We start from the raw sequence: 14,744 nt of genomic DNA on the forward strand, positions 1-14,744 counted from the left end.
TGAAACTTTCAAGCATCTGACCATCGCTTCTTGTTTCACTGGCTATGTGGAAAATCATGTGAGGTGGTAAGTCTGAAAGTGCTTAAAGGCAAGTGCTGTATACTGTAATGCTGTATAGATTCATCCTTGTCATTCTAATCATTATCATGATGCTTCTGGGCAGGAGCCCTGCCCTAATGACATCAGGACCACCAGAATTTATCCTTATGCTCCACTTCTGTGTCCTAAACAGAAAGTAAGAATTGGATTCAAAAAGACAAACTCAATGGTTTAAGAGTGAACGATGCCAAGCTGATGTTTGTAGAAACCTAGTAAGGCCAATGAAGACTATGTGTTGGCTGAGAATAAAACAAAAACTTTGGTCTGCTGACCTGATTGTCTTCATCACCCCTGGTTAGTTAGCACCTCTCTTTCCTCAACAGAATGCCAGGGGATAGGGAGAGAACAGCAGGTAGACTGGAACATATTTCTTCCTATAAGTACAAAGATTTAAGGAAAAAAAACATAACTTTAGGTTCATTTGCCCCAATCTCTGATGCTCTCACCATGAGAACTGGCCTTTTGGATTAAATCTGTCTATGTCTATCTGTACAGCCACACTGAGAGATTTTGCTTGCTGGGTCTTTCATTTTACATATTCAGTATCCATCTTCAGTTCTATCTTGCGTTTCTGAAAAACTTTGATTTCTTTCTCTGTATGAAAGGATATATGCTGAAGCAATATGTTTAAGATGAAGAAGCAAAATGATATAAAACTGGTTTTATATACTTTTACAAAATAAACTCAGTGAATGTAGCCATGATTGTTTTCATTTGATATTGTAGCAGTTTGAAAATCAAATTAGGCCAGGAAACCTAAACATCCTCCTCAAATAAAATAAGAAAAATGTGCAGGCATATTGAAAACTCATTGACATTTTTCATTAGGTTTTAAAATAAGTGTTAGAAAGTTCAGTGTGACCTCTTAACATGCCATCTGATACTCATAATGCTCATGTTAACTTGAACTTCTCTATAGGCTTCCTTGGTAGCTCAGCTGAAAGAATCGCCTGCAATGCAGAAGATCCCAGTTCGATTCCTGGGTTGAGAAGATACACTGGAGAAGGAATAGGCTACCCACTCCAGTATTCTTGGGATTCCCTGGTGGCTCAGAGAGTAAAGATCTGCCTGCAATGGAGGAGACCTGGGTTTGATCTCTGGGTTGGGAAGATACCCTGGAGAAGGGAATGGCAGCCCACTGAATTATTTTTACCTGGAGAATCCCCATGGACAGAGGAGCCTGGCTGGCTACAGTCAATGGGGTCACAAAGAGTCAGACACAGCTAAGCAACTAAGCACAGCACGTAGTGTTTGTAGCTACAGGAAGTTTCCTTTGGAGAAAAAAAAAATCCCCGAAGAGATTTTCAGTCAGTTCAGTTCAGTTGCTCAGTTGTGCCTGACTCTTTGCAACCCCATGAACCACAGCACACCAGGCCTCCCTGTCCATCCTAGAGTTTACCCAAACTGATGTCCATTGAGTAAGTAATGCCATTCAACCGTCTCATCCTCTGTCATCTCCTTCTCTTCCTGCTCTCAATCTTTCCCAACACAAGGGTCTTTTCAAATGAGTCAGCTTTTCACATCAGGTGGCCAAAATATTAGAGTTTCAGCTTCAACATCAGCCCTTCCAATGAACACCCAGGACTGATCTCCTTTAGGATGGACTGGTTGGATCTCCTTGCAGTCCAAGGGACTCTCAAACATCTTTTCCAACACCACAGTTCAAAAGCATCAATTCTTTGGTGCTCAGCTTTCTTTATAGTCCAACTCTCACATCGATATATGAATCCTGGAAAAACCATAGCCTTGACTAGACGGACCTTTGTTGACCAAGTAATGTCTCTGCTTTTTAATATGCTGTCTAGGTTGGTCATAACTTTCCTTCCAAGGAGTAAACGTCTTTTAATTTCATGGCTGCAGTCACCATCTGCAGTGATTTTGGAGCCCAGAAAAATAAAGTCAGCCACTGTTTCCAGTGTTTCCCCATCTATTTGCCATGGAGTGATGGGACTCGATGCCATGATCTTACTTTTCTGAATGTTGAACTTTCAACCAACTTTTTCACTCTCCTCTTTCACTTTCATCAAGCGGTTCTTTAGTTCTTCTTCACTTTCTGCCATAAGGGTGGTATCATCTGCATATCTGAGGTTATTGATATTTCTCCCGGCAATCTTGATTCCAGCTTGTGCTTCTTCCAGCGCAGCGTTTCTCATGATATACTCTGCATAGAAGTTAAATAAGCAGGGTGACAATATACTTACAGCCTTGATGTACTCCTTTTCCTATTTGGAACCAGTCTGCTGTTCCATGTCCAGTTCTAACTGTTGCTTCCTGACCTGCATACAGATTTCTCAAGAGGCAGGTCAGGTGGTCTAATATTCCCATCTCTTCAGGAATTTTCCACAGTTTCTTGTGATCCACACAGTCAAAGTCTTTGGTATAGTCAATAAAGCAGAAATACAATTTTGGCCACATGTAATTTTCCTAGCATTTTGTATAGAATAGATTATTACAGTGGGGATGCCCATGAGACCTCTACTGCTTTGGTTTTTGTTGATTGGATTTCTTATTGGACTGTAACCATGTCTTAAAGTGACATGTTGATGTGGCTCCACATTCTTAAAATAGATCACCATATTGAAGATGTTCTACAACTTAAAAAATTCACTTTAATGGTTTGACTTTATTTATTTATGTATTTATGTGTACAGTTATTTAAAGAAACCATCAATATTTTGCTGTTTGGCTGCATCTTCATTGAATAAAAAGATTATGGAATTGTGGAGCTGAGAAGGGAAGACATACCCATTCAGTCATGTTGGTTCCTGTAGACTTCCTGAATTAAGACTTCATACTATTGATTGACTAAGGGTACCTAATATTCTCTATCACAAGTGGAAGGATAATTGCTTTATTTTCCCTTAGAGCTAATGAATGGTACCCTGTTGTTGTATTTTTAATACTGGGAATAGAGCCAAAATTAAATCTGTCCACAAATTACTGATTTTGAAATAAATATAATTACCATGTTTCAGAACAGCCTCTTAATTTTCCATATGAATTAGGTATTTTGCTTATTGACAAAATGTATTTAAAAATCTGCCTATGGCTAATACCAGTTTTTAAAGTTTCTGAACCAATCCTATAAGAGTGTTCCTCTTGGTATGAGTAACAATTAACAACTTAGTTAATTTATACACTAAAAGACAGACTCTAGAGTCAGAATATCTGAGTTCCATAGCTGTCTTTACTATTTTATTGCTCTGTGACCTTAGACACCTTACTCAACCTCTCTATATCTCTAGTTCTTAATCTAGAAGGTAGGGATTACAGAAATATTTCTCCAACTAATATCACTCATTAAATGCTATCTTCTGTTAAGTTTATGATGGTTATTCACCCATGTCTGCTATATCTGGACTTTATTCCCATTGGCTTTTCTAGGGAAAGAAAAGCCAGTCATTGAATGTAATAATTGCAGTTTTCATATTGAGAATTTTTAGTGTCCATTAGTGATATCTGAAGAAGTAGTCCATTGTTGCCTTTTTTCATTGTCTTTCCTGAAGGATCTTTCCAGCCTCTCCATTCACTTACTACACTACCTCCAGAGTGAGCTTTCCATGATCAAGTCTGACCTTTTTATCCCACATTTAGACCCCTTCTTCAGAGTCTATAGTGAAAGTGCAGACTCTTTGGCATGATGTATAGCTTCCTGTAACCAAATCCCTTCCTACTTTTTTAACTTCACTCTTCTGCCCTCTTCAAAGCTTGCTCCCAAAATGTATTGCTTTTTCCTATCACATTTTATTCATTAGCCTCCTGGATTCTGAAGTGCTGCTTATTCTCCCCTGTTGACCTTGTTTGACATTCACTTCTCTCTTCTTGATGGTCGCAGTGATTCTATTACCAGCTAGCTGCCTAAGGCTGCCCTTGATAAGCTCTTGTGTGGACTCCACCAGTCTAGGATTGTCCACTTTTTTTTTTTTTAACCCTCTTTCTTATCCCCCCAACACATGAGTGAGATTTTCCCCAGAGTTTACCATAGTTTAGCAGTCAGGATCCAGTTTGTTGATTCAGTAAATAAAATGAAACAAATGAAGGTTTTATTTATATACTCTGAGCTTTGCTAATTCATCCTTATACAAAAGGGATGAAGCTTTGTTGCATTCAGGGAGACCAGATTTGGAGCGTGGCTAATGGCACAAGGTAGAATTACATTGAAGATATAGCTTTTTATACAGGAAAAGAAATTGTATTTGATAAGTCACAAATAAGCAATGAGTAGAAAGCTGAGTACTGAAGAATTGATGCTTTTGAACTGTGGTGTTAGAGAAGACTCTTGAGAGTCCCTTGGACTGCAAGGAGATCCAACCAGTCCAGTCTAAAGGAGATCAGCCCTGGGTGTTCATTGGAAGGACTGATGCTAAAGCTGAAACTCCAAAACTTTGGCCACCTCATGCAAAGAGTGGACTCCTTGGAAAAGACCCTGATGCTGGGAGGGATTGGGGCAGGAGTAAAAGGGGACGACAGAGGATGAGATGGCTGGATGGCATCACTGACTTGATGGACATGAGTTTGAGTGAATTCCTGGAGTTGGTGATGGACAGGGAGGCCTGGCTTGTTGCAATTCATGGGGTCGCAACCAGTCGGACATGACTGAGCGACTGAAATGAACTGAACTGAACTGAGGTTCCCATCTCTGTGTGAGGTTACTAAGTAATGTCATAAATAATACAATTGACACTGTTTCATATTTATTATTGAGTAAGTGATAGCATATGGACAAAAGTGCTCCATTTTACTGCATAAACAGCTAATTCAGTCATTAAATAATACAATTTAAATAGAAAAATATACCTTTATACTGTTGTCTATCATTTACAGAAAATAAACCAAAAAAAAATCTAGCAACCAACTAACCTAAAAGTTAAAGAACATATTCTGTGGTTAAAGTCTGTGATAAAAGAATGAAAACATAAAAATGTTAATATGGGTTGCAAAATTGCTAGGTCCACATATCTGCAATTGTTTTCTTCCTAAATCATGAATTCTCTGTGGGTTTTATTTTGAAATAGGTATTTCTGCTATAAAGTCTGATAAATGATATTTCTACCCTAAAGAGCAAGCAACTGGAATGCCACATTTTTGATGCATATTTTTGCAGCACAGAGGGGATTAAATTCTAAATATCTCAGCTGTTAAAGGTCCCTTCAGACTCGCCCAAAAGAAGGAGAAAGCTTTTCGTAAAGCAGTTCATCAGATCCATTTGGGCATGGTGACATTCTCTCAGAACTCGCGTGGATGAGTTGTGCTGAATGTTCATGTCTCTGCAGCTCCTTGGGATATTTAAGAAAAAGGTATCTCTCAGTTCTTATCATGTGTTCCCATGGGCTAGCCTGTGCTTATCACTGGCTCATGTCCTCCAGGGATTTCACAGTTAGGGGTCATATTGTATTAGTGACATCTTCCGTTTTGTGTTCACTAGGTTCCCTGACCTGTGCTTTGCTTTTTCCACCTATTATATCATTTAGTGTTCACTGTGTGAGCTTAGGGGAATGACTTATTAAATTTATATCTGTTTTCTACTGTGTGAAAAGTTTGTTAAACTGAATCTTATGCATTATTAACTTGACAAGTATTTATTATTGCCTTCTCTTACCGAATTGTTGGTTGTTGAATCTGGGGAATGCTCTGATTACTTCGATAAAAACAGCAGTGATCAATTCCATAAACAAATTGGTAGATGTAGAACACACGTGTAAACAAGTAGAGTCATTTGCTGACTGTTGATGGACTTAAAACAGTTAAAAGAAGAAACAAATGACTGGATAAACTAAAGTCAAACAACTGGAAACAAGTTGTGGTATGTTAACTGGCAATTTGTAATATAAAGTGATGGACATGTTTTCACTAGATTGGAAAGTGAATTATACTTTAGAGTTATAAAACAGCACTTTATGCATTAATCATTTCATTATCCTAATGTATGGAAAGTGGGACAAATAAATGCATCTGACAATGCATTTGGTTTATTATTTTTTGTTATGATTTGAACCTTGTCCACTTCCCAGCATATCTCCCACTACATATCAAATGTATTTGTCTTATCAAATGACTTGCATGTTTCTGACCAAATTCAGGCCTTTAAAAAACTTCTGTGCCTTTGTCTAAACTGTTCCCTCTGCCTGGAATGCCCTTCTCATCTCCACTTGTCTATCTCCTCCTCATTCTTCAGGACTCCATTTCAACATCACCTCTTCAGACAAGCATTCTTTAGATTGTTTCATGCATGGCTCTCCCCTCTTTCCTCTGGGGTACCACACCGCCCTGTGCATACCTCTGTCACCCGATTTGATATGTGGTATTCTAATTTTCTGTTCACTTGCCAGGTGCACTAAGTTGTGACTCTTTGCAAGCATGGTCTATCTTCTGTAGTTTTATTTCTGTTTTTCAGCACCTCGCCAAGTCTATACAGAGTATGGACTCAATGTGCAGTTATGACTTGGAGTAAATATATTCACATAGATCATGAAGGCACATCTCTGGTGGCTCAGCAGTAAAGAATCCTCCTGCCAGTGCCTGTCAATGCAGGAGACATGGGTTCAATCCCTAGTCCGGGAAGATCCCCTGGAGAAGGAAATGGCAACCCACTCCAGTATTTTGCCTGGGAAATCCCATGGACAGAGGAGAGAGGAGGCTACAGTCCATGGGGTTGCAAAGAGCTGGACATGACTTAGCAACTAAATGACAACATATCATGTTGGTATTTTGTAACTTCCCCAGCTCCTATGTCCCTGTATAGACACACATACATATTCTCACTGCATTCTGGTGTGTGGAAACTTCGAGTAGCCTCATTGCGGTTTTGTTTTAGCTGTTGAAACTCAAGGTCATGATCTGGCAGAAGGGACTATGAGAAGAATGCACTCCACATTAAGTCCTGCTGTCCTTGAGTCCAGAATATGCTTGTAGACCTTTTCTAGAGAAACATCAGGGTGCTTCATATTAGGACTATGGGAATGAGTTTATGTTAAACAAGAATATGGAAATATGAAAGAAGGCAAAGAATGAGGGTCAGACAATGCAGTAGAATCGAGGCTGGAAGCCGGAGCCATGGAAGAATCCTGTCTGGCCACTGTAGACTGTGGTGTATGTCCAGTGCAGAGGAGTAAGCGTCTGGCTTTCACTCCTCATTTGCCCCCCTCATCCTCTCTGTGCTCATTACTTGGTTCCCTTTGACAGAACATGGGAGGCAGACATGGATTGCTAGGTAGCAGGCTTTTACAACTATGATTTCATTCCATTTTGCAGTTTCTCTCAAAATGGCTGATTTATTTTCCTCCCATGGGTGCATTATGTATGTGTTGTTTTGTGAGATCAGTGAATTCACACAAGCCCTCCACACTTTTGTCCCCCAACCCCAGCCATGCTGTGCAATGCAGCAGCTAAGAAGAGCAGAGAGCCACACTGGGCACAAATCCCACCTGGTTTCCTTCAAAACAAGCTACTGGTTTGCAACAAACTACTGGATGGCGATAAAAAAGGTTCTTGCCTGTTTACTTAATGGGTGACTGGCCCCTTTGCTTTTATTTAGCCATCTGTTCTGGTCTATGTCCCTTTAAACTTGTAAGATCCATCACCTCATTTAAGCTGTTACCTTGACACATTGCAATGTTGTGGACATAATGTTCCCACAGAGGAACAAATTAAAACAGTTTTTCATGATTAGAAGGTTAAATGAGGTAAGGCTGTGGTAGTAAGTAGTGAGATAAGGGGTTCTAAGGAAGCAGAACTCAAGGGACTTTCAGGTGATTGGAAAATTAGGCTGGCTAGACAGGGGGATGGATGGGGCTTTTACAAATTCTGGGAGCTGGGCAAGAGAGAAGACTTCCTTTGGGTGTCTGACTTTGAGGCTTTATTCTGTTGCCCTTTCAGAGACTGTGACCATGGGCCCAGGGAGGATTCAGGGGCCAGCTTTGGGCTTCTTTTCTCCTTTGGGACATTCTGTGAGAAGTAAAAGGAAGCTGACTCTACCAGAAAGTGGCAAGCTAAAAACACAACAGCACTAACAACAAGCATTCAGTCTTTCCCAGAAAGTGATTTGGTTTCCCTTAAGTTTGAAGAAGAGTCAAGGGCAAAGCCCTTCCTTCAGGAAGGAATATTTCATTGTGTCTTCACCCTGGAGAGAAGGCAGTGTTGTTCCTAACATCTGTCCTCAGCTCTCTTCTTTCTTCTTACTCTAGACTTGACTTTCTGTCTGACCCCTTGATGACCCATTTGCCCTTGAGAACTAGGACTTAGAAAGTCAAGCTCTTTGTCCACTTACTCTCTTAAATCATTTCCTGCCCTGGCCACCCTGATTTCTCCTGATATGATTAGTGTTATTGCAGCTACCTGAACTCAACATCTGAGGCATCTCTGAATTTTCTGTCTGCCACTTCTATTCAGTCAGAAGCCAAGGTTTCTGTCTTCCACCTAAATTGAGTTTTTCTCATGTCTTTTCTCACCTTTTTACTACCCCCCCCCCCGCCCCGCTCCCCCGCCCCACTCCCCCGCCACTATTCTCACTTCCATTCCTCATTACTTCTGTCCTAGCCAATTGAAATAGTCTGCTAACTAGTTGCTGCCTGTATTTGGTTTTACTCTGCTCCGAAGTGCGTCAAACACTGGCGTCTGATTATGACATAACAGTCACATTTCAAAAATTAAATAATTAAACAAAAAATCTCCTCAAGTTTTCCATCATCTAACAAACTCAGTAGAGACTTAGCTTGGTATCTGAGACAGTCTATAAAGTTATCATCTTTATTTTCAGCTTTTTCTTCTTCTCTGTGTCACAGTAAAACAAAATGCTATGTGGGTATGAATAACCTCATGTTTTCTTGCCTCCTTACTCTGTTCCCTCTTCCTAGAAAACTCTGCTCACACATGTCTAGTGAAAAATGCATGCATTTTATCAAGTTCAAGCACAAATACAGCTCTCCTTTCCCCATGGCAGTCTGATGCAGTTGCTCCTACTCTGCTCTGATGACAAACACATTTAGGGGATGTTCTTATGCTGCTTGATGCGTTTTTTTCCCTACTGTTAGTGTTAGCTTTTTTGAATCTTACTTTTGCATATCCTGTGGCACAAAGTTTCTTGCCTGTAAAGGGTGCTAGATAAAGATACAGAATAATGATTTAAAATGAGACTGGATCTACCAGAACGTGCAAAATCCATTTATTCATTCACACAAATGTTTGTGAGTGCCTACAGTGTGTACTGTGTTAAGGACCTAGGATACAGAGCAATATGGCAGAGTGCAACTCAGTTCTCCAGAAACTCAAAATTACATGAAAGAAAAGTCATGTAAGGAATTATGCCATGAAAAATGTACAACAGGAGAAGGGCCTTCAAAGTACTGGAGGGGTGGGACTTCTTACCTCTATTAGGGTAGATAGGTTAGGAGTGAGGGGACGATACTGGGGAGGAAAATGAACAGGTAGGAAAGGCTTCCTATGGATGGGAAAGTCTGACTTGGGTTTTGAGCGCTGCATAGGAATCACCGAGGATGATAGGAAGGTAAGGAGAAATAGAAATGGGATGGAAATATAATCCATACTCGGTTTGTTTTCAGAGGCTCAGCACATTAGGGCAATCTGGGCATCAAATAATTGTTTTCTGTCTCCAACTGAAATATCCTTTTTCTGAGACTGTTTTTGATTGAAAGTCATTCATTCTTCTTCTTTTTTTTAATGTTTTGTAGAGAAAGTCTGTGATTGCAGTGAGCTTCATAGCAGCATTTCTCTTCCTGCTGGTGGTGCGCCTTGTAAATGAAGTGAATTTCCCATTGCTACTAAACTGCTTTGGACAACCTGGTGCAAAATGGATACCATTCTCCTATACATACAGGCGGCCCCTTCGAACTCACTATGGATACATAAATGTGAGGACACAAGAGGTAAGACCTCAGAGGGTCACATAGGGTTTGAAGGTGTCCATGGTAACCACTTTTCTTTGGGTGCAAGGTGGCTTCCCGTCACTGAACTTCCTCTATGGCCCAGTGAGCTTCTTTGGGCCCCTGACATTTCCTGGTTTCTGATTCTTAGACACTTTCTGACACATACCTAAAGTCTGTTGCCCCCTCCTGCATCAGATCTTCTGATTCACTGGCTTCATGTGGAGTTGAGGAAGCAATTACTTGTTTTCCTGGTGGTTTGTGGCAGAACATACATATCTTTCCATTTAGAAACTCTGATCAGCCGTTGCCAACTGGAGAAATGGCTGGCTTTATTTCCTGGAGGTCAGCTGGTTGGGGACAGCTCTTTGTAGAACTGCAAAGAGGCATTTATACTCTTTAAAACTCTGTAATCCTTAGACCTGGAGCTAGAAAAGGCCAAGCTGATTTAAAAATTCTCAGTGGCTGCAGAGATAATGGGATTTAAAGAATTTCCAAATTTCAAGGGGTTAAAATCATTCAAATCCTATCATCACTGAACCTCTAAATCTTTGTAGCCCATTGATTGTACAGAAGAGGATGGAGGTATATTGACAAGTAGAAAGTGCACACTGTGCTAACACTTTTGCAAGCAACGATTTGTGTCATGGAATGAAGTAAAAATAAAAAACTTCACAAAATATATGCAGTGTATAGAACTGATAATATAATTGTTTTCACTATTTGTTTCCATGGAGTGCGATGAGTGTGAGATTAATATTCATTGCTGCCAAGTCCAAGCCTTTGGAATTTGTTGGTGACAAAGGTACAAATCACGAGCGTGTCTACATCACTGGAAAGAATTTTGGATCAGATCCCACTGAAAGGGCATTTTTGCAAAAATACTAGAGAAGAGAGTTACCTACATAATGCAAATCCCATCCCAAGAATTATTCTTAGCGTCAGTGAGGGATGTTGAAAACTGGCTTTGTCCATCCCCTTTTGTAGGCAATATCATAAATGATTCATTGCTTCTGGTTAATTTGATTCTTTGAAAATTGTTTCTATATATGCATGATTTATAGGCTTTTATTAGACTTTTATAGTTAAAAAGAAAAAGGCACCATTAATAACATATAGATTCTTAGGAGCCTTGCTTGTGTTTATCCTTTAATTGGCTTTGAATTAATTTTTTAAAGTGTCTATTGCTTGAATTTGTTGAATGTCCTAATAAATTGATTACTTATATAAAAATGTATCTCTTAGAGAATAGTTTGTTTCACTTTTGTTTTTTGTTACTTTATTTCAGACTGTCATTTAATATTCTATAACTCTACTGGATTATGTTAATCATTTCACAAGTGCCTCTCACGGGTAGAAAATGAAACATGTGACTGAACTGTCTCATGAATTACTCTCATAAGAGAAATCTCACCAAATATCAAAGAACCTTTCATTTGTTTATATAATAATAGATTGGATTTTGGAATGTTAAGAAGAAAACTGACCTAGGGCTGCAATTATTTAATTACTCATATTAACTAGCCACTTTTGAAATTCTTTTGGTGTGATTTGTAATACAATGACTTTGCTACAAGATATTGATCATTATTTTGATCCTGTGAAGGTAATTTCTTGATAGGGAACATGATTACTGGAAAGAGTTTTTAGACTACAGATGCCCACAGGCATGATTTGAGTACTAGTTCTCACACTTAGAAAAACAAGATCAACTAGCAAGTTATGGAAATGGCAACCCACTCCAATATTCTCTCCTGGAAAATCCCATCTACAGAAGAGCCTGGAGGGCTACAGTCCATGGGGTTGCAAGAGTCGGACACGACTTAGTGACTAAACCACCACAGCAAATTATTATGAGGATTAAATAGGACAAAGTACGTGAAGTGCCCAGTTCTAAACTGATGTTCAATGAATGAATTTCTTTTGCTTGCTTTATACTCATCAGTTATGTCACAAAATGCCTAGTATGAACAACACCAAAATATAAAAGTTTAGAGTATGAAATGTAAAATTTTAAGGAATCTGGATTCAGGGCAGCAAATAAATGAAAGAGTTCCTAGTCTCATTAGAAATCAAAGTTTTGCAAATTTAAAACCACAATGAGAAGGAAGAAAAAAGCACAAGGAAGTGAACGCTCACTAAAAATCACATTGACAAAAAGATCAAGAATCTGACAATACCAAGTGTTGGTGATGATGATGTGGAACAATAGAAACTCATATACTAGTAGAGGGAATAATTGCTTTGGCAAAAACTGCTTCCTATTTTCTAGTAAAGGCAAATATATGGATATTCTCAGTTCAGTTCAGTCGCTCAGTCGTGTCCGACTCTTTGCGACCCCGTGAACTGCAGCACACCAGGCCTTCCTGTCCATCACCAACTCCTGGAGTTCACCCAAACTCACGTCCATCGAGTCAGTGATGCCATCCAGCCATCTTATCCTCTGTCATCATTTCCTCCCCTTCTCCTCCTGCCCCCAATCCCTCCCAGCATCAGAGTCTTTTCCAATGAGTCAACTCTTTGCATGAGGTAGCCAAAGTACTGGAGTTTCAGCTTTAGCATCATTCCTTCCAAAGAACACCCAGGACTGATCTTTAGAATGGACTGGTTGGATCTCCTTGCAGTCCAAGGGACTCTCAAGAGTCTTCTCCAACACCACAGTTCAAAAGCATCAATTCTTCAGGGCTCAGCTTTCTTCACAGTCCAACTCTCACATCCATACATGACCACTGGAAAAACCATAGCCTTGACTAGACGGATCTTTGTTAGCAAAGTAATGTCTCTGCTTTTGAATATGCTATCTAGGTTGGTCATAACTTTCCTTCCAAGGAGTAAGCGTCTTTTAATTTCATGGCTGCAGTCACCATCTGCAGTGATTTTGGAGCCCCCAAAATAAAATCAGCCACTGTTTCCACTGTTTCCCTATCTATTTGCCACAAAGTGACGGGACCAGAAGTCATGACCTTCATTTTCTGAATGTTGAGCTTTAAGTCAACTTTTTCACTCTCCTCTTTCACTTTCATCAAGAGGCTTTTTAGTTCTTCTTCACTTTCTGCCATAAGGGTGGTGTCACATCCCAGCATTTCTAATCATCCATGTATTCACTTGAGACATGCATGAACACATATAGTGGGAGGCATAGATGACATGTATAACAGCAATATTCTAGAACCTGGACATGTCTCTTAGTAGGAAAATGGTTAAATGCGTGGTATTCCATCCAATGGAATACCACACATCAATGGAAATGAGGAAATTGCAGCTATATGTGACAACATGTGGGCTACCCAGGTGGCGCTGGTGGTTAGGAACCTGCCTGCAACCGCAGGAAACCTAAGAGATGAAGGTTTGATCCCTGGGTCATGAAGGTTCCCTGGAGGAGGGCATGAGAATCCACTCCAGTATCCTTTCCTGGAGAATCCCGTGGACAGAGGAGCCTGGCAGGCTACAGTTCATAAGGTCGCAAAGTCAGACACAACTGAAGTGACTTAGCATGGATGCACATGACAACATGTATGGATTTAGAAAAGCATAATTTTGAGCAAAAGATGCAAAAATAAAAGAACACAAACAGTGTGATTCAATTTATAGATCACAGGAAGACTTTAAGGGAGATGTTTCAGAATGCTGAAACATTAGTGCAAGTAATAAGCAGAAAATTTTGCAAGGAAGCTGAAAAACAATGTATAACACCCCAAAAGAATGACAGATTTACCTCTGAATTCTGATAGTTTTAAGGCTAAATTGGGAGGAAAACAAAATTTGGTGGTTCTTTACCTCCATCCTCGTTATTTCATCTTTCTCAAAATTCTCCTCTTCCCACCGCATGTCTGCATTCTCTTACTCCCGAATGCTCTGTGCCTGGGTCCTCACCAAATAATGGCTTTAAGTGCAGGTCTTCCCAGAGATAGTTACATTAGACTATTAGACTCAGAAAGAAAATTCTTCAGGAGTCTAAGTAACACAGTAAAAATGGTAAGTGGTAGATTTGATGTTCTGGGGCAAATAGCTATATTAGTGGCCCTTGAATTTTATTTCAAAGGTAACCACACACTCCTGTATTCCTATTCACTCAGTTCTAGTCTGGAAAAAAGAGTCAAGGCTATGGCTGAGCTGAGTGGTCAACAAGATGATTTATTTATTTCAAGGTCTTGGTCCTTGAGGTTTTCTCAGAAGTTTTTCAGAAGAAAGCACGTGCATTCTAGACACCACCAGATGTCCAAGAATTTTTTTGAACATGTAGACTTGCCAGCAATGATTTCCAGACTCAGAGCAGCTGCAAACATCACATTGTCAATGATGGTTTTATTGCCCAGTGTTTCAGTTGAATCAGACATTACTGCCACTAGACTAAGATTTCATGAGCAGAAATGTTTACAAGAAAGGATGTCTCTCCACTACTGTCTAAATAAAGATGTGGGATGGGAGTGGCAGAATTAGGTTGAAGATTTTGTGAACACCAGAGAGCTGAGTTGCTTGGGAGCAAGCTGTGATTCTTTTGTTATCTTTAAAAGTGAGCTGAGTTCTGGTCCTTTAGGCTTGGCACAAGTAGAAGAATAAGTTGTCTCATGAATCTGTGACAATCTGTCATGAAGAACCCTCATATGGTAAATTATACCCAGTTGGAGCTTGGCTTCATTTGATCAACTCACATAGTTTTTGAACAATCTATTCCCCAAGGAAGTACAAGAAGTAACAGTATAAAGAACATGAGAGAAAAATAGATGGACTTGCTTATATTTCATATGTTGTTGCTCAGTTGCTAAG

At 39.7% G+C, this 14,744-nt stretch overlaps 1 protein-coding gene across 1 annotated transcript in view; it reads left to right on the top strand.

Annotated features, from left to right (window-relative positions):
• Nucleotides 1–14,744, top strand: part of ST6GALNAC3 (ST6 N-acetylgalactosaminide alpha-2,6-sialyltransferase 3) — a 635,275-nt gene that overhangs the window by 260,112 nt on the left and 360,419 nt on the right. The window contains exon 2 of the mRNA XM_018045571.1: nt 9,786–9,980. Within this exon, the coding sequence (XP_017901060.1) occupies nt 9,786–9,980 (195 nt within the window). The remainder of the gene's footprint in view (nt 1–9,785; nt 9,981–14,744) is intronic.

Source organism: Capra hircus, chromosome 3 (assembly GCF_001704415.2).
Source record: "Capra hircus breed San Clemente chromosome 3, ASM170441v1, whole genome shotgun sequence".
In the NCBI taxonomy this organism is placed as follows: Eukaryota; Metazoa; Chordata; class Mammalia; order Artiodactyla; family Bovidae; genus Capra; species Capra hircus.